Source organism: Hippoglossus stenolepis, chromosome 22 (genome assembly GCF_022539355.2).
Source record: "Hippoglossus stenolepis isolate QCI-W04-F060 chromosome 22, HSTE1.2, whole genome shotgun sequence".
Taxonomy (NCBI): Eukaryota; Metazoa; Chordata; class Actinopteri; order Pleuronectiformes; family Pleuronectidae; genus Hippoglossus; species Hippoglossus stenolepis.
The window spans coordinates 8,854,258-8,880,581 of NC_061504.1; the positions used below are offsets into that span (position 1 = coordinate 8,854,258).

The 26,324-nt window shown below is 42.1% G+C and overlaps 1 protein-coding gene across 1 annotated transcript; it reads left to right on the top strand.

The window, feature by feature from the left end:
* The first annotated feature begins 7,837 nt into the window (after positions 1-7,837).
* ifrd1 (interferon-related developmental regulator 1) lies at positions 7,838-14,015 on the top strand. Its single transcript, XM_035147986.2, has 12 exons — positions 7,838-8,084; positions 10,179-10,283; positions 10,650-10,731; positions 10,936-11,060; positions 11,227-11,384; positions 11,546-11,596; positions 11,869-12,047; positions 12,171-12,279; positions 12,503-12,637; positions 12,794-12,922; positions 13,210-13,305; positions 13,429-14,015. Exons 1-12 carry the CDS (start codon positions 8,054-8,056, stop codon positions 13,513-13,515), a joined length of 1,287 nt encoding a protein of 428 aa, XP_035003877.1. The 5' UTR covers positions 7,838-8,053; the 3' UTR covers positions 13,516-14,015.
* Positions 14,016-26,324: the final 12,309 nt, after the last annotated feature.

The following is a 26,324-nucleotide window of genomic DNA, read 5'->3' on the forward strand; positions in this document are numbered from 1 at the left end:
TTCAGAGGAAATAGAATTGCACAAGTCGTCTATCGCTGCTCAGACATCTATTGATTCAGTGCACGGGGCTTTTCGGTCTATAGCGGTTAGTGGAAACCTGCGAAATGGACCTAACATCCCTGTGGTTTGTTTTAGGTCAACTACAACATCACAAGTGTCACGACTGCAGGATGGTGGCTATCAGACAAGGCAGCAGGTAATGAGGAGTGTGTGAAGGAGCCATTCTCCTCATGAAGCCATAACCAGCCACTGAATGTGTTTTTAATCGACCTAATCAGATGACAGTGACGTCAGCTCATAAGCTTCGTGCGTGTGTGTCTGGGCTAAACGTAACCTGGGGTGCCGCCATTGCCAGTCAAAAAATATAAACAGATCCAGCTTGTTTGGATTGTGTGATTAATTTGGCTTTAATTTGCAAACAGCTAATCAAAGCTGTGACTCTCCGCTCGTAGCGTGATCGAGTTTGAAGTCGACATGAAATGTCTGAGCAGGTTTGCGGCATACAGGTGTTTTCTGGCTGACCCCCAACCTATTCTCTATTCTTTTTAACTGTCTTTGATCCACAACAAAAAAAATTCATGTCAGGAATTCCTGGCACACCAGGACCTCAGAACAAAGACGACCCCTCCCCTTCATCCATCTATCTGCCAAGAGCCTCCTTTAAAAAAAAAAAAAGGTTAATGGTCTGAGATTGAAAATATGAGCCGGTAAGACAAATGTGTGCAGGAGTGGGGAGGTAATTACATCGACAGGAGCGCGGCCTGGATGTCACAGTATAAGCTGTCTGGCTAAAACCGTCTCATTACAAGAAAATAAAGAGGAAGGAATATGGGATTCAGCCAATGACTAAGAGCCTGTGATTAGGAGCTGGATGGAGTAATTTGCACATCACACCTCCATCAACACGCAGCTGAAAAGGGCTGAATATTTATGCTCAAGCCAGGAAGAGTTAGAGTCAATTTTTAAACGAGTCACGTTAAATTGACTTTGAGTGGTGTTTAAACAAAGAGAAAAGCCAGGTATGAGTTATCTCTATTGTATTATATCATATTCAAATTAAAGGAGTAGTTTTCGATCTTATTTATACAAGAGTTGTCTATTTCCTTTTCCTGTATCAGATTTATAAGTATACCTATCCGGTTTAGTGAAACAGAGATAAGACAGGACAAATGTTAGGATGTATTGACTTGAGAATGATTTAATTACCAAATGAATTATCAACTGGAATAGTTGTGACTATGTATGTATATAAAGTTTGGATTAAACACATGCAAAGCTAAGCTAACATCTTGCGGCTTTAGCTTCATATTGACAATACAGCAAGGACACTGGAAGGCAGCACCCCCTAGAGGTGAGGGACTACAACTGCAAGTCAAACAAGTTTTCTAAAATCGATTTAAGAAACTTTCATTTAATTTTCAACAGGAGGCTTAAGATCAATTTTTATTTTTTTTATAATATATAATTTCCTTTAAGAACATTCAGTGTATTTTCTATGGAGCGTATTCGATGCACAAATGATGTGAACTGCAAAGATTGTGGATTTTTGTTTGTAAGAATTAGTCAAATGTCTCAGATCTCTGACGCGATCTCTGATTTTTCAAGGAGAGCACCCCGGCCGAGCTTTTCGTACGATGCATTTCGATCAAGCTACGGAGCCTGAGATCATTTCCTAACCCCGCTCCCTTCCCCGCCAGGCTACACCCGAGCAGCTTCACCAAATCGCTCCAGGCCACTTCATTTATGAATTATTTAAAAACACACATGAAATTAAAATTCAGACATTTTTCATTATATGCTGTCAGCTCCCTCTCACTCCCTCCCTCCCTCTCCTGGCTATCTGTGATTTTGGTAATGATCTGTATTCCTGAGGCATTAGGTCAGCCCGGGCCTGTGCCCATTGATGCAACGTGTCAGGCATGCTGAGTGAGGCTAGACTGGGCCGCTCTGTTGTTTCCACACTCCAGCACTGGTTTACTGGCAGGTGATTTCTCCTCTTTCCACTGCTCACTGCTTTGGCTCGCCTGCACCGATCCAAGCCCCCTTCCAAATAAAAGTCTGCTTTGAATTCTTTCATTACTGAGCATGCATGTTTCAAAATGCTACTTTTACACTCGTCCCAACTGTTTTTTGTTATGTGATATTTTTTCATCGCACATTCCAGCCTATTTAACGTTTAAAGCAGGACTCAGGCTCAGCGGTGAGCACAGTTCACTGACTCCATAAATCATTCATCAAAAAAAACAAAAACATCATCTCTGGGAATTTCACTTGCTGTGGTGCAGTGGGAGCAGCGTGTCCTTGGAATTTCATACAGAATGGCTCCCCCTAGTGGTGAAGACCGTTGTGAACTGTGGAGGCTGAGTTCTAATCAAGCAAATATAGGTTTAACGTCAAACTTTTATAGTGTAATTTGTATCTTAATGATTAAAAACAATCAAATACCACTTTTATTTTGGTTAAATACATTAAAACAGGGCCAGGTAAGTGTGAGCCATTCATATTCATATATAGATACAATTTACATATAGTGCAAATATATATATCTATTTATGGTGTATGTGAAAGGGACCAATACAATGTACATACACAAATTGAGAACAGCTGTATCGCAGTGTTTTATTTTTTTTAAATATAAGATTAAAAAGAGGGATAAAAGATTGAGAGAATACAGAGGAATAAAAAGAGTGACAATTACTATAATATACAATAAAACACACGTAAACAAACATTGCAGACTAGACATGGGTACAAGTTTGTTAGCCAGGATTTGGTGGCTCTCTTAAAAGTGGTGTCGTTTGCAGTAAATCTCACAACAGAAACAACATATTTCAGCCTCTGTGGTGTTGAAGGCTTTAATCGACAGGGCGCCAAAGGAGGGTTTGGAGGAGAAGCGGTGGATCCTTGTACCGTCTGTCTGAAGGAACGACGTGAGTTGGGTCTAAGATGATTTTTCGGGGACTGTATGATTTTGGTTTGTTGAAAAAGGACCTGAAAATTGCGATTTTCACAGACTCTTTTGATTTTCGTGTTTGTGTGTCGAAGTCGGCTGATTTTTTTGACAGTGTACACTCCTTACTTCTGCTATAATACCCAAACTCAGCAGATCACAGTCAAATTTCATAACATCAACATTTCACAATGAGGAAATTTGGGGATTTGGGAGATTAAAAAAAAAGAAGCAATTTAGCATATTTAAAATCTGCCATATATTATTGAGTATTGTTTTTACTTACTTTTGTTTTTTCAGCAGTCAGACGTTTTGTTCCTACTTTGGCTGGTCTGGGTGACACGTGTTGGATTCCTGGATCAAACAGAGGAAAATGTGAGACGATGAGACTGTGGAATCTTTTTCTGAATATGTCTGAAAACAGGGTTGATAAGAAGATTTTTCTCTGGAGAGAATCACACAATATAAACAAACTGTCTCTGAACTAACTTTCTGCAAAGATCAAACTTCTCTCCTTCTCGTACTCTTTCATCTGCATCTTTTATATTCTGGGGACACACAGAAGAGAGGTCGAGAAGTCGATACGCACCTAGATATCCCAGTTGTGACACAAATGTGTCTCAAGCTGTTTTTGAGGGAGCTAAATAAAAATAGAAATAATGTGTTGAAAATGTGCTGCTTAAAAAACAATCAGAAGAAAGTTACCTGATACATTTGAGGAAAATGGTGAAAAGGTATCGTGTGAAAACCAAAATTACAAACATATATCAAAAGCACAATTATGGCACTGAATCTTATGTTACAACAAACTTCAAGGGTCAAGGGTCTTGAGAACAGGGATTCTCCCTCTGGTCCTCAAAGTCGGTCAATTTAAAAACCTCCCCAAGGACGTCATGTTGTGTGAGTTAAGAAATTGAGAATAAATAACATTTTCATCTGTATTGCTCTTATTAAGATGAGCTAAAAATATTTAGATTACATGAAAATATTCTGGTGCACCGATGAGGACAGAAGGAAGAATTTCTAGATATTGGAGATAAAATCTCAGGATTGTTTATTTGTTCAGTAAAGTTACTGATCCTGTAATTCTGGTTTCTTTCTTTTTCAAAGTACTTATGTCTTGTTAAATCAGTTTTAGGCTGGGCATGACACAACGATAGAAATCACTCATGTTACTCGATGCTTCCTCTTTGACCCCCCACACTTTGTTAACACAAGCCGCTGCTTCACACCTGATGAATAATTCAGCGTGTGATGCCACAAACAGAACAGCAGCTCTGTCCATGTGCTGTGCCCCTGAGGTGCACTGTGGCTTTTCTCTGGGAAAACGAGTGCAGGCAAGTTGTGGAGCATCTTAAGGGTAAAAAGTGTTTGTCACCTTGTGTATTCACATTTTATTTCACATGCAGTTACTCAGCTCCTTGGTCCTTCACTGTTTCGTGAAAGTCACACTTAATCTTTCTGTGTCTTACTCACTAATGAAGGATTTGGACGGTGTAAGGAGAGCTGTCTGTGCTTTGTTTAGTTTAAGATTTTAACTGCTGAGTCCTGCTGCCGTTGGCTGCTGCCTGCTGTTTGTGTTCTTGTACGAGGCCATTGTTTGTTGGAGCTTCTGCGCTTGTTCTTTATTAATGCCTTGGCAGAACATTCAGGAGAGCTGCTGAATGTGTGTATTTTTTCTTCGAGCCCACCCACGTCTTGATAATGCACCTGCTTCCCCGGAGAGAGAAGAAAACATGATAAAAAAGCAGCTTCATTTTATTAAGGTATTAGATTTTGAAAAGGTAAAAACTGGAGGATCTAGATCAACCTGTAGGTGTGTTTGGGATGCAGCCCTGGAAACGTCCCAATGGCTGAAGATGAGGTGCATGAAAAATGAAGCTTTGGACGCTGCCAGCCTGTGTTGTGATGTTTGTCAGGTCGTGTAGCTGGCAGGAGTGCCGCTGACAGTTGGACCTTGGGAACGCCAACAAGGAGGCTGCATCTGTGAGATTTTCCACTCGGGTAAGAGATGACGGGGGCGGCTATTTATGTCACATAAGCAAAAGCCAGAGTGACTGGAAGTAATACAAAAAGCCAGAAATGATATTTAACTGGAACGAGCTGTTCTAGGGTCCAGGTTGGGCCAAGATTTGAGACATTTTTATTAGGACATCAGGCAGCGGCAATGTCTTGTAAGTAGAGGCTGTGGTTATTGGGATGGAAATCTAATGAGCTGGTTCAGAATAACGGGAGAGAAGGGGCCTCATTTACAACTGCTGCGTATGCATAAAACAAATTGATAGATGTGTACGCCACTTCTGCAATGCATGCAAAAGTTAGGATCTATAAAAACAAACTTGACTCTGACCCATGCATGCAAAGATTTTGGAGACACTGCATTATAAACATTAAACCAAAAGTCCCATGCACTGCTTTATAAATGAGGCCCCGGGGTCTCAAGCAGAACCATTCAGGACTCAAGGGTCCTCATGGGATCACTCAGGAGTCAGGACGGATGTATATTCAAGGTCTGAACCGGGTTCAAGGAGAACAGAGATGAACATAACAAGTTAACACTGTGTTAACAACTATTCAAAACTCAATGCATATCCATCCATCCATTATATATGGCGCTTATCATTTCAGGGTCGCAGGGGGCTGGAGCCAATCCCAGCTGACATTCAGTGAGAGGCGGGGCACCCCCCTGAACAGGTCCACTACATATCCAAATGAGGATATTCTTCACGGGACTGACAGCACTGATCCAAACATGTGAGAATAACGTTCAGTCATTATTATTATTATCATTGACACTTACTGAAATACAAAAGAGGCTTTTCTTTTGCAGGCCAAGCTGTGAAATGCACAGTAATGCAAATCTGAAATGGTACAGTATATGAGTATCACGGTAATTGTAATGTTCCCTGGGATGATGAGGCGTCTTCTGTCTTCTACAAAACAGAATCACAATTATACTTATTCAAACCAGCGAAACTACTTTGGAGCCCATTACCATTGGATTGTGATTTTGCCAAACAAGCATTTCAACTTTTAGATTATGAGAAAGCAACTTTACGCTGCATTAGTTCATGAGATTTGCTGTTTACTGCGATGCCGCTAAGCTTATGTGAAACAAGCTGGAATTGATTCTCACTCACAATCTTGGTATTAGAATAAATCCATAAGTCCTTGCGCCTCTGTAAATAAAGCGACAAGACTGAAGCCATGTTGGGTTTGTGTGGGGAATAAAAACATGTATATTTCTTTCTTCTAAAAAGGGACGACATTAAAATAGATTAGTTTATCAGCCGTGCATGTTGAGGAAAATGTTTCTGGTTGTATTTGCCTTTATTTAAACACCCAACAAAAGATGAAAATGTTTAGATAGAGGACATTTACTTGAATGGATTTGCAGGCCACTCGTGTTAATTGCTCTCTACAATACAATGACGAAAAACATCATTGTTTTTAATGATAATAGAGCAAGAGCAATTGAGTTTTTTAATGTTCTACTGCATTACATTGAACAATGAGTCCATTCCTCCTGTCGTGCAGATTGTTATTTAGCTTATTGTGTCTCATTTATGGAACTGCCACTTTGTATTTAGTTGCTGTTTGCATGAGTTAAAGGGTAAAAAGGACGACATACACCTACATTTCCCTCAGGATCATCACAGAGCTGAGCTTAAAGTGCACCTTCACTAAATTGATAGATACTGAGGACAGAATTAATTTTAGAGTAATCCTGTTATTTTGTCTACCCCAGTATGTAAACATTATTAAATGTATTCTGGATCGTACATAAATCTTGGAGAACTGAAAAAATGCTGTTAATTACAATACAGCATCACATTCTATGAAACATTATGTAATACAGCACTACAACTGTATCAGAGGAATCTTTTAAAATGACTGCATCATAGAGCCCAGTGCTAACAGTGTCAGCTGCATCACAGAGCCCAGTGCTAACAGTGTTACCTGCATCACAGAGCTCAGTGGTAACAGTGTCCGCTGCATCACATATCCCAGGGATAACAGTGTCAGCTGCATCACAGAGCCCAGTGGTAACAGTGTCAGCTGCATCACAGAGCCCAGTGGTAATAGTGTCAGCTGCATCGCAGAGCTCAGTGATAACAGAGTCAGCTGCATCATAGAGCTCAGTGATAACAGAGTCAGCTGCATCGCAGAGCCCAGTGATAACAGAGTCAGCTGCATCGCAGAGCTAAGTGATAACAGAGTCAGCTGCATCACAGAGCCCAGTGATAACAGAGTCAGCTGCATCACATAGCCCAGTGGAAACAGTGTCAGCTGCATCGCAGAGCCCAGTGATAACAGAGTCAGCTGCTTCACAGAGCTCAGTGATAACAGTCACCTGCTTCACAGAGCCCAGTGGAAACAGTGTCACCTGCTTCACAGAGCCCAGTGATAACTGTATTAAACTGCGTTAGTTAGACTGTACATTTTATTTCCTTTATTCTATTAATAATTGTAACTAATCATCTGTTGTTGTTGTTTTATTGTATTTGTGCCAGCAAAGCTATCAATACAAGTTTAAAGTTGTGTCAGCTCCATCAGAGAAGCCATTGATCTGAACCACAGAGTAACAGTGGAACTTCTCATCCACAACACAACTATTGACTAAAGTCTTGTATAAGTTGTATAAAGCGATGTCTTCCAGTTTGTATCATATATAAACTCCTGTTTGATAAGTGAGATTTTTCTATATATAAATATACAAACTCTGAAGCATGTGTTACATCAGGAGAAAGTTATGATGACGTCTCAGGGTGTGTGTGTGTGTGCTCGCTGCATCACGCGCGAACACACGCGACGCCCTGTTCCCGCCCCCTGATTGGTCAGCGATGCCGGGAAACCTCCTCGTGACATGTCCGCCGGTATAAAGCTCCGCCGCCGCCGTGTGTGCACGCAGCCGTAGTGTATGAGGAAAATGTATCGTCTCGGCCTCCAGTCTTTCTCCCAGATCGCTCTCCGCTCCTGTTCGTCCTCTGCGCCGCGGGAAGGTTTTCATTTTACGAGACAATACAGTAAAAGCTGGTCGTGTATTGGCTGATTTTGGATCAAGAGGTTTCTGTTGTTTTTCCACCTTGATCCGCCCGGAAGATGCCGAGGACCAAGAAAAAGCACAGCCGAGGTGAGTGTGCCGAGCGGCCGCGGTTCTCCGGCCTTGCCCCGTTTCGGCTGACGGGAGTTGTAGTTCCCTTTCGCGCGGGCAGTCCATTGACCGGAGTGGAGCGGGTTCGCGGCGAGGACTACAAAAGATGGAGGCTGGCCTACGTCAAAACAACAAGCGGACTAGCTCGCGGTCGGCCACACAAAGCGACGCTGTTGTTGACGAAACCTGCTTCCACGCGACCACAGTGTTTACCTTCATATTTGTGGACACACTCGTTTAACAGCCATTACATGTTTTATTTATTTAACCATAGCCTCCAACAGCTGCTGCACTTTGTACGCTAACAGCAGCTAGCTTAGTGTCAACTAGCAAGATGTAGCTTTGGTAGCTAGGTAACTAAATGCCAGCTTATCTCGTTGTTATTAGCATTACAGAGGAATGTTTTGGCAACAGACTTTAGCTCACAACTCTTACAACGTGACTTCCTTTTGTTTACACGCTGACCTCAGTTAAACTTTAGCCTCACGATTAGCTCCTGCTGTTGGCGTTAGCTAACTTTAAGCTAGTTTGTGAGGCAGAAAGCTTGTTTGTTTCGTGGTTATTATCGTTTCCACACAGTGGGCGGACATGTTGGACTCCAGACAGCGGGGAGGAGAAGAAGAGGCGGCGCCCGGTTCTCAGAAATCAGCTGTAGTGTGTGGAGGGGGTTCGAGAGTCCACGTCAACACTAAACACACATGGATTAAATGGCCGATTTGAATCTGATGGTGTTTCCTGTAGCTCTGATCGTGGTTTTCATAGTTGCTCTGCATCCGTGCTTAGTTTTGAGTACTGTAAATCAAACCGTAATACGTTTACGTGAATGTCTACCAGAGGTGAAGTCAGGTCATGGCACGGACTCCTGCTCAGTCTGCTTTCAGTGCACAACAGTGTCTGCTAAATATGGTTGTTTTTCTTCAGTTAAATGTGTTTCTTAATAAACTTGAGATAGACTAGCATTTAGTAGAAAGCATTTTCTAACCAAGGCCCAACAATCCCCATATGGAACCACATTTAGATAAACTAGATCCAGATCTTCATTCTTAAATATCAGTGCCCTAAATGTTTTTTTTTTTTAAATCAAGATCTGAGTTATTCCATGAGAAATGTTGAAAAACACCCTACTACAAGTGTTTATTTTCCTACAGCAGACAAAATCTTCACGAGTGTTTGTCTCAAGGGAAATATCAAATTGACCTGGAATAGAGAATAAGGGGGGGACCATCTAAAACCCAGTCAGACACCCCCTGATCTGGATCCGCAACAACATTTGAATTGACTCCTTCTTGAACCCTCCACATCCTTTCATGTTTCAAGCTTTATGAAAATGGGTTCTGTAGTTTTTGCATAACTCTGCTATCTACCAAACAAATGCTGATGAAAACATAATCTCCTTGGGAGAGCTAATCATTTTAAGATTTGGAAAATGACCAGACTGATTTTCACACCCACTTTGCTGCTAGTTTTCAAACCCCTCTAGTTTTCAGGAACACTTTTTTGAAATAATACACAAAGACTGGCCACTATACAAGTATTGTGTGTTGAAGTGCCTGTTGTCTGCAGTTTTTCATTCCAGAAAACAATCTTCTAACTGTGAGTCATGTATTGTAATGATAATCACATGCACCATCTGTGGATGCTGAAAACTGGCTTCTGTCTGTCCCTGCATGACACGTGGATGCTGACTCTTGTGTTTATGGAATGCGCGCAAACAGCACTTGAATCTTCTGAATAGCAAATGCAGTGGTTCACTGTGTTTCTGTCATGCCACGTCTCTTAGTTCACCGTCTGCCGCCGACCCACGCAAGACGACGAAAGCAATGTTGTGTTTACACAGCAAATAGACGTCCCCCTGACCCAGATGACGTGGTCACGGTGTATTTTCATGTGAGATATTGAAAAGTACAGCAGGATAAGGTGTGCAGACATAAACTGATTAGATAACAGCAGCTTTTGCCACACTACCTGTGTGGAGCTTGTGTTATGTAATGGACTTTCACAGACCTGCTGCCCTGTCCTAACACATTTAATTTGATTAGGCCGAATTATATCTCCTGTTCTGTTTCTTTCCAGGGGGGCACAATGGAAATGTGCAGCCCTTCAGTGATGAGGACGCCTCCATTGAGACCCTCAGTCATTGCAGCAGCTTCAGTGACGCCACCAGTGTAGCGGACGAAGGTAGGTTTGTGTGTACATTACAGCTGGGTGTGCATTTGTCTGTATTACACGTGCTCATCCTGTTGCTGCTGCCAGTTGGTGTTCATCTGTTAAGCATTTATCATCAAACAGGAAGGTACTGGATGGCTGGAATGTACGAGATATCTCTGGGTTTGAATCTTTTGCTGTAAAGTTTCTTATTTGAAAATAAACTGTCGAGTAAACAACTAAAAACTCAAATTTTGGTTTTGTCCTCCAGAACGTTGGAGACCACCCACTCATAAAACTTCAGCTCCTCTGTTTTTTGTCAACAAACCTTTTCTACAGTTACTCTTTGTGCACACCAGCAGGTGAGCGTGCATTTAAAACGTCTGTCTGTGTCTCTAGGTGGAGAGGCTAGTGAAGATACAGCCCAGGAGGATTTTCAGTACAAGCTGAAGGGCTTCATAGACAGCACGGTGGATAAGAGGTAAAAACCTGGCCCCTTTTCACCCCCAGTGTAAACATGTTTTCTGATCACAGCATACAGATTATAGCAAACCTGAGCAGGTAATGGGAATAAGGACTTTGTGACAATTGATGACATGCATCACTCCTCTGTCAGGTTGAAATTGGATGTGAGATTTAATAATTTTGTATAATGACAACAATGAATGTTTGTATGTTTCCTCAGTGCTAAGACCAGACAGGGGGCACTGGATGGGCTTAAGACAGCAATGGCCACACGGATCCTGTATGAGTTCATCTCTGACAGAAGAATGACCATCACAGACAGCATCGAACGCTGCCTTAAGAAAGGTACCTGAAATGAATTCAGTCGTCAGCTGTTTGGTGTTGCTCTTTTCTTTGTCTGAAGGGAATTGGAAGGCTGGGGTTTAATACACAAAGTAAATGGCTTTTGTACTTGTGCTTTACTACTTCAAAATTCTACTTGTCTCATAATGCCCATCCCTCTCGTTGTCAGGTAAAGGCGAGGAGCAGCGAGCGGCAGCGTCTTTGGCCTGCCTGCTGTGTATCCAGCTGGGCTCGGGCATCGAGAGTGAGGAGGTGCTGAAAACCCTGAAACCAGTCTTCAAAAACATCCTGGCAGACGGATCAGCCAACATACAAGCCCGACAGGCTGTGAGTACATGGTTTATATTGTGATGATGTCTGCAGATACCTTGGAAAAATGCATCTTGGATAAAGATGCTGTAAAAAACGGTGTGCCTGCATCTGTGAGCTTGTTAAAGTAGAATTTTCACTGAAAATTCAGCTGAAATATGTCTCTGCATCTGTCATAGGTGGCAACAAGTCTGGGCCTGTGTACTTTAGTTGCAGAAGATGACATTTTGGTAAGTTTCTGATCACTTTTGAAGTATTTATTTTAGTTGTTGACTTAAGCTTGAGGACAAGACACAGTAAAGTCTCTTTTACAGCCTTATGTCGGTCGTATTATTTGTGCTTATCGATTCTGACATTTTGCCTCCTGTTTTAACATTCATCATCTCAACTGCTCTGGCAGCTGAACTCTGTACCGCCTGGAGAAATTAGTCAGAAATGATAAACCTGTTATGATAAATCTATCAGCTTTTATGTGCTTGCTGATCACCGCTTCTTGCTTCAGGACGTGCATGCCACCATGGAGTGCTTTGAGAACCTGTTCTCCCGGTCCTGTGCGAGGACGGACGGTACCTGTCCTTCAGTCAGTCCGCAGATGAGCCAGCTGTACACCAACGCCCTGCTGTCCTGGGCGCTGCTGCTCACCATCTGCACCGCCAGCCAGCTCAAAGACATCCTGCGCAAGTACGACCCATTGTCGACCTTAACATTAAGTTTCTATTTCACTGCAACCATGAGACGCATGAGCATATTTTTATTAACATTTTAAATGCATGCGTGTGTGTGTGTGTGTGTGTTGTCGTGCAGGTACCTGCCCAAACTACCAAAGTTGCTGGAGAGTGAAGATGTCAACATGAGGATTGCTGCAGGGGAGACCATTGCCCTGCTGTTTGAGCTGGCCAGAGACATGGACTCTGTAAGTTCACATCTGTCCCACTTCATCTCCCACTGCTTATCATTACTACAGTCGGCTAAATTACTGTTACATGATGCAAAGGCCACTGTCATGTTAGTCTTTTCTTTGACTAATCTGCATGTTTATACGACTCTGAATTTGATAAATGGTGTCTGCTGATTGCGATTTCTAATTTTTTACATTGGACTTGAATCCAGAATTTCTATCATTTGTCTCCCTTCAGGATTTTGAGTTCGATGGCTGGGAGGAACTGTGTGATAAACTGAACTCGTTGGCCACAGACTGTAACAAGCACAGAGCAAAGACGGACAAGAGAAAGCAGCGCTCTGTGTTCAGGGACGTGCTCAAGGCTGTAGAGGTAAGTTTGACAGAAGCTTGTGTTTACAGCTTTAACTCTGAGCTTTGATTCAGATTCTGTTCTTTGTCAGAAAGAAGTTGAGAGGAAACTTTTCTTTTTTGAATGATCCGTTTGTGGCCCTGGATATTTTTCTCACTTTCCTCCATGTCTTTCCAGGAGGGTGAATTCCAATCTGAGACCATTCGCTTCGGGACAGAGCGCATGACCATTGATAGCTGGGTCAGAAAGAGGACGTATGACGCTTTCAGAGAGTTTGTGGGCTCTGGGATGAATTACCACCTACAGGTATCTTTCTAATGACTTGATAAATATCTATATGTCTCACTGCCAAACTCTAAACTGAAATAGGCGCTTCTACACGAAGATGATTGTAAAGAAGAAAAAAAAACTATTACAAGTAGTACTGGCTGTGGAAAAGTGACATTTCACAAGTGAAGATGAGAGAATTGAACACATTTCACAGCATCTAAAAGTAACTTGCTACTGCTGGTTAGATTGTACTTCATGCTTCTAAAAAAACAATTCTATTAACAGTCAGCATTAAACAATAGATTTCTTTTTACTTGATTCAGGGAAATGAATTCATCAGAGACGTGTTTGAACTTGGACCCCCAATACTGGTTGATGCTGCCACAATGAAAGCCATGAAAATATCTCGCTTTGAAAGGGTACGTACAATATACAGGTTACTGGTGTTTATTTATATGTAATTTAATTTGGACCCGTAGTGACTTTATTATGCCTCTGCGCATATTCATGACACAAATCCCATCTCATTTTTTTTCCTTCAGCATCTGCACAACTCTGCTGCATTCAAGGCTCGGACCAAGGCCAGAAACAAGTTCAGGGACAAGAGAGTGGATGTAGGAGAATTTTAAGTTTAATATTTTTTTGACTCTAGTAACCTATTTATCATGCTTCCCTGCTTTTTTAGATAAATTGTTCACATGTGTTCTCCCCTGAAATCATTCGAGTCTCTAACACTCATATCAGACACTCTGCTCTGTAAAGGACGAAGCACTTGTTTTTATACAGTAGCTACATTTCACATCTACAGGAGGCGAGTGTCAGGGTTTTGGGTGGAGTCCAACCTTAATATATTCGCACATTAACTGTGGTGTTGTACATATAGTGTGTATTTGTTTTCTCCTCATGTTAATATTAATTTTGTGGCCTTTTTCTTTGGAGCGTTGTAATAAGTTATAATTTTTGTGAGCAATTGTCTGGCACTATGTATTTCTCTTTAGTTAATAGTAAAAAACATGTAACTGTCCTGTTGTATTATGTTTCACTACCTTGGTAAACATTAAGTTGTATTTTAGTATCAGGTGTGTAATTTAAAGACAAGGGTGGAGAAATAAACACTAAAAAGCTGTAACAGGTGTTTCTCATATTTAAGTTACGAGATGTACTGTGCCTAACGGACACATCCTCTCCATTGATTGGATGTGTTGGGTCAAAGATCACCTGAAATGAAAATGCCAGCAGGTTTTTGGAAGGTGAGAAGAGGATTTTAGTTTTAAACCAGCAAGAGAAGCTTCTCTTTCAAATCCTGGCAGATAAAGAAATGTCATTTGAGCAGGGGCACAAATCTTATTAGAGTTCAGCCAAGGTAACGTTATGGTGGGGGTGACTGAACAGTACACCCATGCCTACTGTGCACCTTCCCAGATTGATCTGAGACTGAATGTTTGAGGTTACTGTTATGGCCGTCTAAGAAAAGGCTCTCTTAAGAAGTCGAAAAACTCATTTAAAACAAATGAGAAACCATAACCAACTTCAACTAAGATTAACAAAATGACTGACTGGGATAGGCCCAACCCACAATGCATCATAGGATCTGGGGATCTTCCTCTAAAATGACCAACATCAGAGGTAAACCCAGTGGCAGATCTTTGATATTTCTGAATCGGCGGGGCTTTACACATCCATGCACAATTCCTGATTCCGTAAAGTGCACATTTAGTCCTTGTGTACTTTTAGCTCTATTTCTTTAATCAACGCCACACATCATTGAATATATTTTGAAACCCAAACAAGCAACATGGAGCTGCTCCACAACTTGGTAAAGTGGATCATTAGTTAGTCCACTAGTGTTGTCGTCATGCCACTTTTCATTTACAGGTAAAATGTCTTCTGCCGTTATGGTACTGTAAAACCAGATGTGCGACAGATGTCTAATACGTTCCTGTCCAAATTCAGTTTTTGAATGATCTGATTTGTCAAATTTTCATAAATAAAATGAAAATGCTCGTCATCAGTCATTTGGATCCTCAGATATCAGACAGTTGTTGTCCTGTAGTGAGCCTGATGCACCAGCACTACCCCCACAATGTTGATCATAGTGTTGTGACCGGAAGTGTCAACATGAATAAGACACCTCATCTTTGTGTCCTTGCTAATATACAGAGTAGTAGTATTTAGACTAGATACATTTGTTAAAGCTTTACATGATTCTGCTGAAAGTCTCGTTGTTTTTGCAGTGCCACACCCAAATGACTTGTCTTCATCTCCCTGACCTCATACTTGTGGGATGAGGCTGTCACGAAGCCTTCTTTTAAAAATGACAATCGATCACCAAATACTGCGGCATCAGTCCAGTTTAGCGGCACGGGTTCGATTCCGGCCTGTAGCCCTTACCTATCCCTTTCCTTTGAGCTCGTTGTGATCAAGAAGAAAGTTCTAAACTGAACAAAGGTTCACTGATTACACAGACTCCTTCACTTCTTAAATGTCATACTTTGGGAGGATGAATTTTAAGCAGGTAGAAGTTTACTTTTTTCTTAGGGTTTATGGATTTGGGCTTTAAAAAGAAGCCTTTATTAAAGTGCTGTTGCTTTAGTACATTTTTTCAGGTTGGTCCATGCACTGTAGACTCAACGACATAGAGGACTTGATGCAGGATTATGATAACAAAATAAGTATTGATCTCACATAAACACTAACTAGATCTGACTGTTTTTGGAGATGGTTACCAAGGAAATGTAAACTTGTAAGTGCCATGTCGAAACAGGTTTGAATTGATACAGCGTCCAAAAACGCTAAAAAGTGTGCTCTACTGATTGAGCGTTGCTTATACACATATGTTGCTCCTATGTCTACACACACCTACATTACCCACAATACAAAAAGCCAAGAAATGTCATGGCTGAGTTTGGATGGAGAGGTTGGGGGTGATATACAGGTAGCAGAGATGAGGAGTGGACTGCAGAGGTCTCCCAATTTAGTTTTCTCATTTTTACATTTGTACTCTTCAACCACAACCGACCTTGTCAAGTGACAGTGACGTCAATCATTCTTAGATCCTCTGTAGTCAACAGCCATCCATCCATCCAATCCCAGCATACATTTGATGCCAACAGAGATAACCAACAACTAAAAGACTTTATACAATTATTTATTTAATTTTACAAATGCAGTAGACTTCTCCAAGACCCGGCTGGTTTTAATTTGCTGACTCTGACATGTTAAATTGGTGGCGTTTGCCTTTAAGATGATACCTTCCTGCATCAACATCACTTTTGGCCACCCGGGGGCAGCAGAAACAAGCTGCAAACACAACACTGGCATATTACTGTATCTGCTGGGCAGGTAGCCTTTGTACAGTGGGTTCAGCAGAGTTTTTCTTTCCCTGCATCTGGACCCAAAGCATTAGAGCTTTGGCCATTCATCCTAAACAATGAGCTGAAAGAAGTAGGAATGCCCTTCAGAGCTGCTCTGGGGTCCTCACTCCCAGCAGCCCCTCTCATACATACATAACCATTTAAATAATAATTAATAAAAAAAATATTGATTATAGCAGCCTTAAACCAGATTATACGTTTCTGCAATAATTTGACTTTTGTTATTAAACATCATACTAATTTCAGAGTTAATTTGGTGGAACAAATTTCTCCCATCATTTGATTAGGTCCCCGTTATCTCGGACACAGTCAGGTATAGAAAGGAATGTGGAGAATGCTAATGGCCCATTGTTATTATTCCCATTTCATCACAATCGGTTCCACACAAAGAACCGCCAACACGATGCAATTAGGAGGGATAATTGAGGATCAAGCGAGCGAGAGATGTGATAAGGCATTTTCTGTTCAATCACTAATTAGTTTTGTTTTGTGTTGTTACGTGCCTGACGCAATTTGAGGAGACTGAACGCTCTTGTTCCGGTAGCTCCTGGACTCCTCTGTTGTTTTGCTGAGTGCGAGACGAGAAACTGCGCTGGAAACTGCAGCGTAATATATCTACCATCCACTGTTTGATGTGGTTGTTATGGTTATGAACATTCGGTTGGTGCCAGTTGACCTCTCAAGGCAATTGATTTTACCTGGGATGCCTCTCATTCGAGTTAATGTCGTGTAATGTGACACTGTGTTGGTGAGCCAGTCACTAGACTGTCCCATTTTGAAGGCTTTTTCAAATATGTCTTTTCATCCCAGAGAAACTAAGGCTCCAACAGGTGGCTCCCTCCCGGCACAACCTATCCCAGGAGTCATTGCATTTTGGTGACGAACTGTAAGAGGTAATGGCGCAAGCAACGAGATGTCCGATGCTTAAGTATCACACTTCAACTCTACAGCTAACGGTACACATAAAAAAAACTAAGGGGCATTAAAACTTTCTCGTCATGTCCAACATAGGCTCTGTTGCTAGGCAACAGCAATAAGGGCTGGACGAGCTGGTGACTGCGATCACGGAGCCTCTGTAGACCGGACCGTCTCATTTAAGTTTGGCCTTCATGGTCTATGTGTCTCACGAAGACCGCCTCCTTCGTGTGCCGCATAGACTCCGACCGCCCCTGAGTTGAGACACAGCTAATTGCAGGAAAAAAGGGCCTGAAGCCAAACCAGTGAGCTAATGACACACACACACACACACACACACACACACACACACACACACACACACACACACACACACACACACACACACACACACACACACACACACACACACACACACACACACTATTTCTTCACAAGTGCCTGATACTGACACCAGTGTTCCTCCCACATACAGTATCCCTCCCTTTACTCCTCCTCATTCTTCTCCTCTCCAACCTCTCCTTTTCCTCCTTCCCCATTTTCTCCCCGGAGCGAGGCGCGTGTACAGTAGCTATCACAATGAAAAATGGATCGAGAGATAAGCGGCACTTTGTCACCAACCGAGCGCTGTGTGTTCTCTATCCCAACATGCCAAGGGGCTTGTTGTGGTGACTGATAAAATGGCTGCTGCCTCCGACGACTACAATTACACTGTGTACATACATCAAGAAGATCATTTATCCAGCTCTGCCACCTTCTCGTGCACTGACGTGTCACACGTTGGCTGCGGCTGTAAATTTAAGAGATTTTTTTTTTCTTTGAACATGAATAAACTCAAGTCTTGAAGAAAAAAACTCAAACAGCGTCTCCTGCTCGTCTGCTTATCTGTGTCGGTCTCCAAGGGAAACATCATCCTGTATCAGATCAGCTGTGGAATAATCAGGTAGCTGTGGAGGTGCAGAGATAAAACACACACACACACACACACACACACACACACACACACACACACACACACACACACACACACACACACACACACACACACACACACACACACACACACACACACACACACACACACACACACACACACACACACGTACGTGCTCTGAAGGAAATCATTGCCACTGCAGGAACATGATAACCCTGGAGACAACTACCCGGTGTGTTTGTAGTGAACACAGATGTGTGTCAGCATCACAATACAGAGCATTATTTTACAGGTTCACTGTGTAGGATTTAGCGACAAATTGCAACCAACTGAACATCTGTCGCCTCACCCTCCCAAGCACGTAGGAGAACCTATAGTGGCATTCAGTTAACATAAAATACAAAGAGGCTCTAGAACACTCTTCACGGGGAAAGCCTCAAACGTACTTTTATCGTACAGCATTCCCTTATTTTACCTTATTCTGGATTTTGTTGTTGTATTGGGTGATCATGCTTAAATTCTGTCACATGTTAAGTGTTTTTTATTGAATTGTTTTTATTTGTGAAGCACTTTGTAACTATGTTTCGAGAAGAACTAAACGAATTAAAGATATTATTATTATTATTTAAAAAATCTGAAGGCCCCTCTAGAGAGCCAGTGTTTGGTTTGTCGGCTCTGGAATACTGTAGAAACATGGCGGTGCAAAATGGCGGACTCTGGATGAGGATTCATAGATATAAAGGGCTCATTAAAAGGAAATTAAACACAACATAATTCTTTGTTTCATTTGAATTTATAGGAGTGAAAACATAATTACCAATTTCTCCCAATAGATCCTGCTAAATACTGTCTGTTTAAAGTGTTGCCATACACTGTATATAAATATGAATGACATGGCAGCTCCCCAAAAGTGAAGCCAAAGCATCTCAATCGCCACCTGTTGACTGGCTGCATTATACGTCTAGATCCAGCCTCCTCCGTGTTGATGGACGGGACATTAACCAAACGGAAAATACATGTACATTTGTTTTCTAAAAGATGTTTTCTGACATTTTAGGTACTTCTTATCACACTGATTTGAGCTTGTGTATCGATGTGACCTCACTACTGCTGCTCCATGTCCCAATCGCTACTTCGCGAACCAAATGCACAAAAGGGTGGTGTGTGTATCCAGGACACTTTAGAGTCCAAAGAACAAAGAAGTTTCCTTGTTTTACCAAGTTTCTAGCATATTGAGACATAAATAACTGAGTGTGTACTTGGGCTGATTCTTACGACAAATATCGATAGTGCAAGCCATGTTTAATTCATAGAGACTCGCGTGCTATAGCATCACTCTCGTGGCCTAAAGCCTGATGTCTGCCACCGGATTAATCCAGTGGGACCCACATCTTGGCACATTCAGGCAAGAGAAAGTCAGAGAATGGGCATGAAACCACTTCGTTATTGGTCCATTTAATCTGCAAGTCGTTTCTGCCAGTTCTGGTTTACTTGATGCGCAGGAAACTTGGAGGAAGCTAGCTCTCTGAATGTGTAATTTCGTAGTGATCAGAGGATGGAAACGTATCTTATGCTTCAGCTCTTTCAGCAATCATCACCACTTCACCTCTTCAAAATAAGAGATCGGTGTTGCAATTTGTGAGTCTGGAGTTCTGATTTTGTGACGCACCCGTGAGGCTGTTTGCCTCTTCATAGTATTACTGTCATCATGTTATTATTACTGGTGCAGATCCTTTGTTGTGATTATTTTATATTCAATTTCTGACAATAGATCCCTTTCACCTAAATCTTTCATGCTAAGCCTTTAAAACATAATTTTGACAAATAAACATGTATTAGTATAGAACAGAACTAGTGGCACTTGTTTGGTGCTGAGGGTTTTTACTTTGTTAAAAAGAGAGGAATGATCAAAGTGCTGCTGCAGAGAGAAAGTATTTTAGCTGAAGTCAGTGGAGTTTATTTATACTGCTCCTTTTCTAGAGCATGGGAGAAATTAAAAACATGCGGCCATGAATCATCTCTATGGTAAATCTCCAATGCAATTATGGCCTGTGTTAATTTTGCTTACATTGCCGTCGACATTGCTGGAATGAACCCTCTATCACAGCAATTATGATGTCAAAGGGAGTGTAATTCTAGACTTGACCAGATGGTGGCAGTTGTTCACCGTTGAGCCGTCTGCTGTAGCAACACTGGAATTGACAGCCATCACCCGAGCACATGCAACTGAGCATAAACAAGATACCGAGGATGGATTTTTGAGGTTAAATCCTCAGATTCTGTTAGATCATGCAAGAATACTCAATATGAATGAGATGTTTTATTTATTTTTCGTAGAGTAGAATTATGCTTATTTATCTTAAAATAAAAAAAATCATCTTTATCCTTTGTGTGAACTCAGTCATTCAGAGGGTTTATACATTTCTTAAATTGACGGCCCTGAGTCCGGGGCAACAGGCCGCACAACGGTATCAATAAAAACGACCGCTCGCTGAATTCCTCACATCTCATTCATCTCTGAGCAAAACAAGCAGCAACGAGCGAAGCCGACACCATATGGAATGTGGTTGTAGGTTTGAAATAGAGTCAAGCAGTACACATTTGTCGTGCTGGGCGCAGATGCATCGTAGCCCCCACACTGCGTGACTCATAGCTACTGTACGCTCACACACAAGCACACTTGAGCACGCGCGGTGCACGTGCGCAGACAAACGCCGCCACACTTCCCTCCCTTATCTCCCTCTCCATGATGTGGGCCAGCGATGAGCGCAGACCCCCGTCAGGGATGACAACTGTTCACTGGGTGACGCCGCAGAGACGAGGCAAGAGGCCACAGTTGAGGGGGGGGAAATACCTGTCTCTGTCTGCAGCGGCGTCAGTGCCACACATGCAGCACACACACAACTTTTTAAAGGGATGCATCCAGCCCGTGACCTCTTTCTGTAATGATGCGACCACCATTAATAAGCATGCGATTCAGTTCAAGTCAACATTTGTATTTGGCTCCTGAAGCAGAGTCTGCAAATGGGAGGCCGAGGTGTTATCTCCTTCATTAAAGCACTGACTCACTGCCTGATTCGCAGGCAGCACCTTGTTGACAGGAAGGAAGAGATAGTGGGGTTCTCCTCTGCTTTCAGCTCCACGATCAGCTGATCACAACCGAAGCTGTTGCCCAAAGTGCTTTAAAACAAGAGGCTACTGCAAGGGAATGCTTAGCTTAGCCTTCAATGTGCTTTTATGTGAAATTTATGCTAAGCTATGCGAAGCGAGTCCAGCACATCACCCCCTGCAAAACTACAAATTGCCATTTTTTAACCATTTGGTTCTTAGTAGGGACAAACAAACACAATTATCTCAAAGCGTATCATAGTTGTGATATTTAGAATACTTTTTTATTTATCTAGTCATGTTTTGCGTTTGAAGAACTCAAGAAGCAGACCTGAGGCAGGTTTGGTGTGAATACAGACTGGAAGCAGGAAAACTAAAAATCCAAACACAACAAAAAGCTCCTAAAGTAAATGAGCAAACCAGGAAACAGACGAGAGCCCAGAGACTTTAAAGGGAGGAGACACAAGTGGACACAGGTGTGACACACTGAGGCAGGTGCAGATGATCACAACGGAGGGAAACGAGACAAGGACAGAAAGTTCATTATGCAGGAGACGCACAAGGTAAACAGGAAATAATCAACCCAAAGTAATAGCAACTGAATGAATTCAAATCCATCAACCCTGCCTCCACCACGTTAGCAGATGGGACTGGACCAAAACCAAAACATATACAGTCTAAGGTCAGAAATATCATGGCTCTTACCCGGAGGCTGTAAGCACTGCTGTAGTCACGGTAACAATGGCTTAAGTTCTGCCCGAGTCTAATAATGAAAATCAGGAAGAACCCCCCCGATAAACCCAAACCACCTTAGCAACAAGCATGGACCAGGACATTTTTCAGTTGTTTATATATTTCAAAAAAAGCCAGAAATGTGAACGAGTCGTGTCATGGACGGTGTTTTCTGTGGGAGAAAAGGACACTTACTCCCTTTGCTGTTGACTTTGTAACTTTTACATGCAACAAGCGCTTTAAAACTCAATAAAAGAAAGAGACTTGCGAAGTGGTGAAGAAAATATAAACTGTGCATCCTGCCTCAGCTGCAGAGGAGCTGTTTGTTTGATCCCTCGACAGCCACTCACAGGAGTTTGAAATGAATTGGAGCATCTCTATGCTGATTTTTCTGTATTTCTTTTTTATCACCGCTGTGCTACGGCCTTTTGTAGCAGTCTCACAGCTTATCTATCTGAACACGGCCGCTGTGCTTACACTGTGTCTTTCAATGTATTGATTCAATAAAACAGTTCTGTGTGGGCCAAACAAAACTGGACTGGATGACCCCGCAGACAGAGAAATATCTGTCCTGGCTGGATGGAATGACCCGTCTGACATTGATCTTGGTCCACTTGAAATAAAAAAAGAAAGAAGAAATTCCCATTTGTCAGAAGCTGAATTCATATGGCTTTTATTATAAGGCTTTCATCTTTGCCACAGGGGACCTCTATCTCTCCATCAGCTGTTCTGCAATCAATTTCTAAACTTGGACGGATTTTCCCCGCTCGATCCTGTTTATGCAGCCGCACACCTGTTTGTGTACCAGGTCGTGTGTTTGTAGGAGATCATAATGATGAATTCATGAGGTCATCAATTAATCTGCCACTCACGGGATAAAAGTGGCTCAGCCGTAGTCTTCAATGTACACAGTGGATCAGAACAGACGTGGCAGCCGGTGTGACACGGCAGCTTGTGCACAGGACCTGAATACAGAGGAGACCGATTTTGTACGAGCCGCACACACGCCCAGTGGAGCAAGACTGCACAAATACACACTTCTCACACACACACACACGCACAGATGCAGCTCCCCCCCTTCCAATCCACACACTCTCACATCACACTACACTGTTTCGCTTGGCCGGGAGGTTGTTGCCAAGGCTCAGAATGAGCGAGTTGATTGGTCGCCTCGGCTCATCACCGTAGGAACTCACCAGTTGGATTGGCTGGTTCCATGAAGAAAGCTTTGCCTGGTTGGTCGGTTGTTTGGTTGTTTTCCCATCTCCTCCCGAACCAACCGCTGGATCTCTCATTATCGCCACACCGCTCTTCCAATGTAATTAGCTCAGCTCCACAGTGCTGTGTTGTTTTTTTTATTGCTTGTATTGTAGCAGGCGAGGTAGAGTGAGGTGAACAAAGGAGGGGCAGAGGAATCATTTCTCACATATTCACATTTAAGATCATTCTAAGAAATGATGAGTCATAAATTGATTTCCTCTCGTCTTTGCCTGGTTGAGGTGTCAAGCACATGCATGTGGGGTGATACATGCTGTATCCAGAGGTATATGTATATAATAAATGCAGCACAAGGACATAATCATGGAGCAGAATGAAAGAAATCTCCTGTAGCAGCACACACATTTTCCTTGTCTGTGGTTTATATCTGTTGATAAGCACCAATGACACAATATGTCCTCAGCCTCAGGGAGAACACACTTGTGTGTGTTCGCATGTCCCATGGTGTGTGTATGTTTGTGCATGACTGTAAGCAGGAGTTTGTGTGCAAGACAGTGTGTGTGTGTGTGTGTGTGTGTTTGCGTGCCTTGTGTCTCTGGCTGTGTGTGCTGTGTATGCGTGTGAGAGCGATGTATGTGCTGAATTAAACAAGGTCACTCAGTGCAAGGCTGACTGCAGACACACACACACACACACATAGACCCACTGCCCCACCAAAGGAAGACAGACTCTCTCCATGTGTACAGCCTCGAAAAAGAGATTAAAAAAACACATCATGAAAATTTTAATTTGAAGTGACATCCTGAAACACATTTACTGGATGATAACGACAAAAACTATTATTGTGGTTTCCAAGCTTTTTGGTGTTTTAGTCCCAGAGACTCTTTTGAGGAATCGTTCCAACATTTTGGAGAAATACATTTATTTTATTTCTGGCCAAAGGTTAAATAAGATACGCAGCCTCCAGCCAAACCAAAAAAATCAAAGTACACGTCAAATAAATGTTCCCATAGATGTTCCCTGCCCATTTCAGGTAGTTCTTAAAAGGCGACCAATTTCAAACGTCCCGTTACCTTGAATCAAATTGTGGATTTCTCTGGGTTTGAACATTGTTGACAAGTCAACAGAATATAAAACATAGGTCCTGTTATTTTTGGACATTAATGAAGAATTGTTACATATTATGTCTTTATCATTAATGACATGTGAGATTGACTCCCGATCGGGTGTAATGGGTCCTAAAGCTGTGGCTCCTAATGCTGTCACCAATACAAGATGGCCTCCCCTGTACCCGGAATAATTTGGCTTCATTTTTCTCATTTTAGTCATTGCTTTGCCCCCATGGTCACTTGTGGTACTGCAATGAAAAAAATCCACTGTGGTTCAAAAAGCATTTTCTCCATATCGCACCATTATAAAACCACCTATAAGAAAGCTATTTGTTCCAAGATTCTTTAAAGTTAAATAAAACGTTCCCACAGACACCAAAAGCTATTTCAATGTGATTGATATCCAGCGGCAGGTTTAGGTGGTCATGGGCCCATAGAACCTTACACTTCATCATCGGCCTTTACTTTAAGTAGCAACATGGCTAAGGCCTTAACAGTGCATCTGTGAACTGGTAACAGGTAGATCATCTGCAGCTGCACAGATCCACCCTGTTTTACTGAGGCAAAATCACCACACTAACGCAACCGCTGTGCAAAACTCAAATAAAGCAAAGCCATAAAAACCCAAGTAAAACAGCAGGAGGACATAATAACAGCAATAATACAACAGCAGCACAAACATCAATACATATTCCCGCCTTTGGACGTTTCCCCCCCTTGTCTTGACAGACATGGCCAATGGACGTCACAGAGACACTTGATTCAGTCTTTTGTGGACAAGTGTTTTGTGGACAGTTTCCTGTCTATTTTTAACTAGTTCCAGTTTTGAAGAACGCTCCGTGCTGGCATTAGTATGTATCATGGGGAGAACCCATTCCATTCTGTCGTGGATCCAGATCAGGGGACAAATCCAGTATTTCTTTTACATTGCGAGATGGGAGTTTTTTCAACATTTTCGATGAGTTCTCAGAGAATAATTTGTGGATCTTGAAAAAATCTGACATGTTTCGGGGACTGATTTTTATTGTGTGTAGATCCAAATAGAAATCTGGATCTAGAGAATTTAAATGTGGTTTCACAAGGGGACTGTTTGGCCTTGTGCGTAGGTATGCAATCTACTGAGTGCCATTCTCGTTACTAATTATTAAATATGAACATACAACAGACTTCAATGTGTTTTCATCTACAAATCATTGGACACATATTAATGTCCCACAATCTTCCTCTCTCTAACAGGCAACCTTATCTTTACCCCTTCTCCGGTTAAAAAAAATGAGCACGAGAGCAGAAGCTTAGAAAAAAAGCCAGTTATCTTCTGTTAGCTGTACGCCGTATATCTGTCACTCCTTTTATGAGGCATTCGCGGTTCAAATGTATCCCATCATCATTTTTTTAGGGGCCGGTGAACGTGCCGATGTTATTTATAGGCAGCGGTTTTCCCTTCCATCAGTGCCGTCACCCCTGGATTGTTTACCTCCTTGTTCGCTTCTGCGGTGACAGGAAGCCGGGTTTAATGATAGGAAACTTTTCCACTTTTCACTCTTATAAGCTCTCGCATCGTCTCAGTCTGAAGATCTGCTTTCACTGTGGCAGCACCGGGGTTCGTCGAAAGGGTTTCGATGAAGCAGCGATGCATATTGTAACAGAAAGAGCAATTATAATCTGCTGGTTTACTTGATATAATGGGCCTACAAATATCTCACACTATACAGCAGAGCACGGAAATAAAAAAGAAACAGAAGCAACCTGTCGTCTGTCAGATAATCAATGAGTGAACATCTGAGATAAAACATGCAGAGGCAAACATGTTAATCACATCATCTCTGCATCTCGCACCTGATTTATTATGCAACCTTTCCTCATGTGTGTGTTAAGTGTGTTTTTTTGTATGACCTGAATTGATTGCGTTGTCAGTGCAAAGATACTTCTGTAGTGCAAATTTTGCTCATAGCAACATCCTCGCTGTCCAAGAAAAGACACAGATTTTGATTATGCTACATCCGTACGTACTTACATGGTTGCCAGGGGCTTAAGTCAACCCCAGCTGA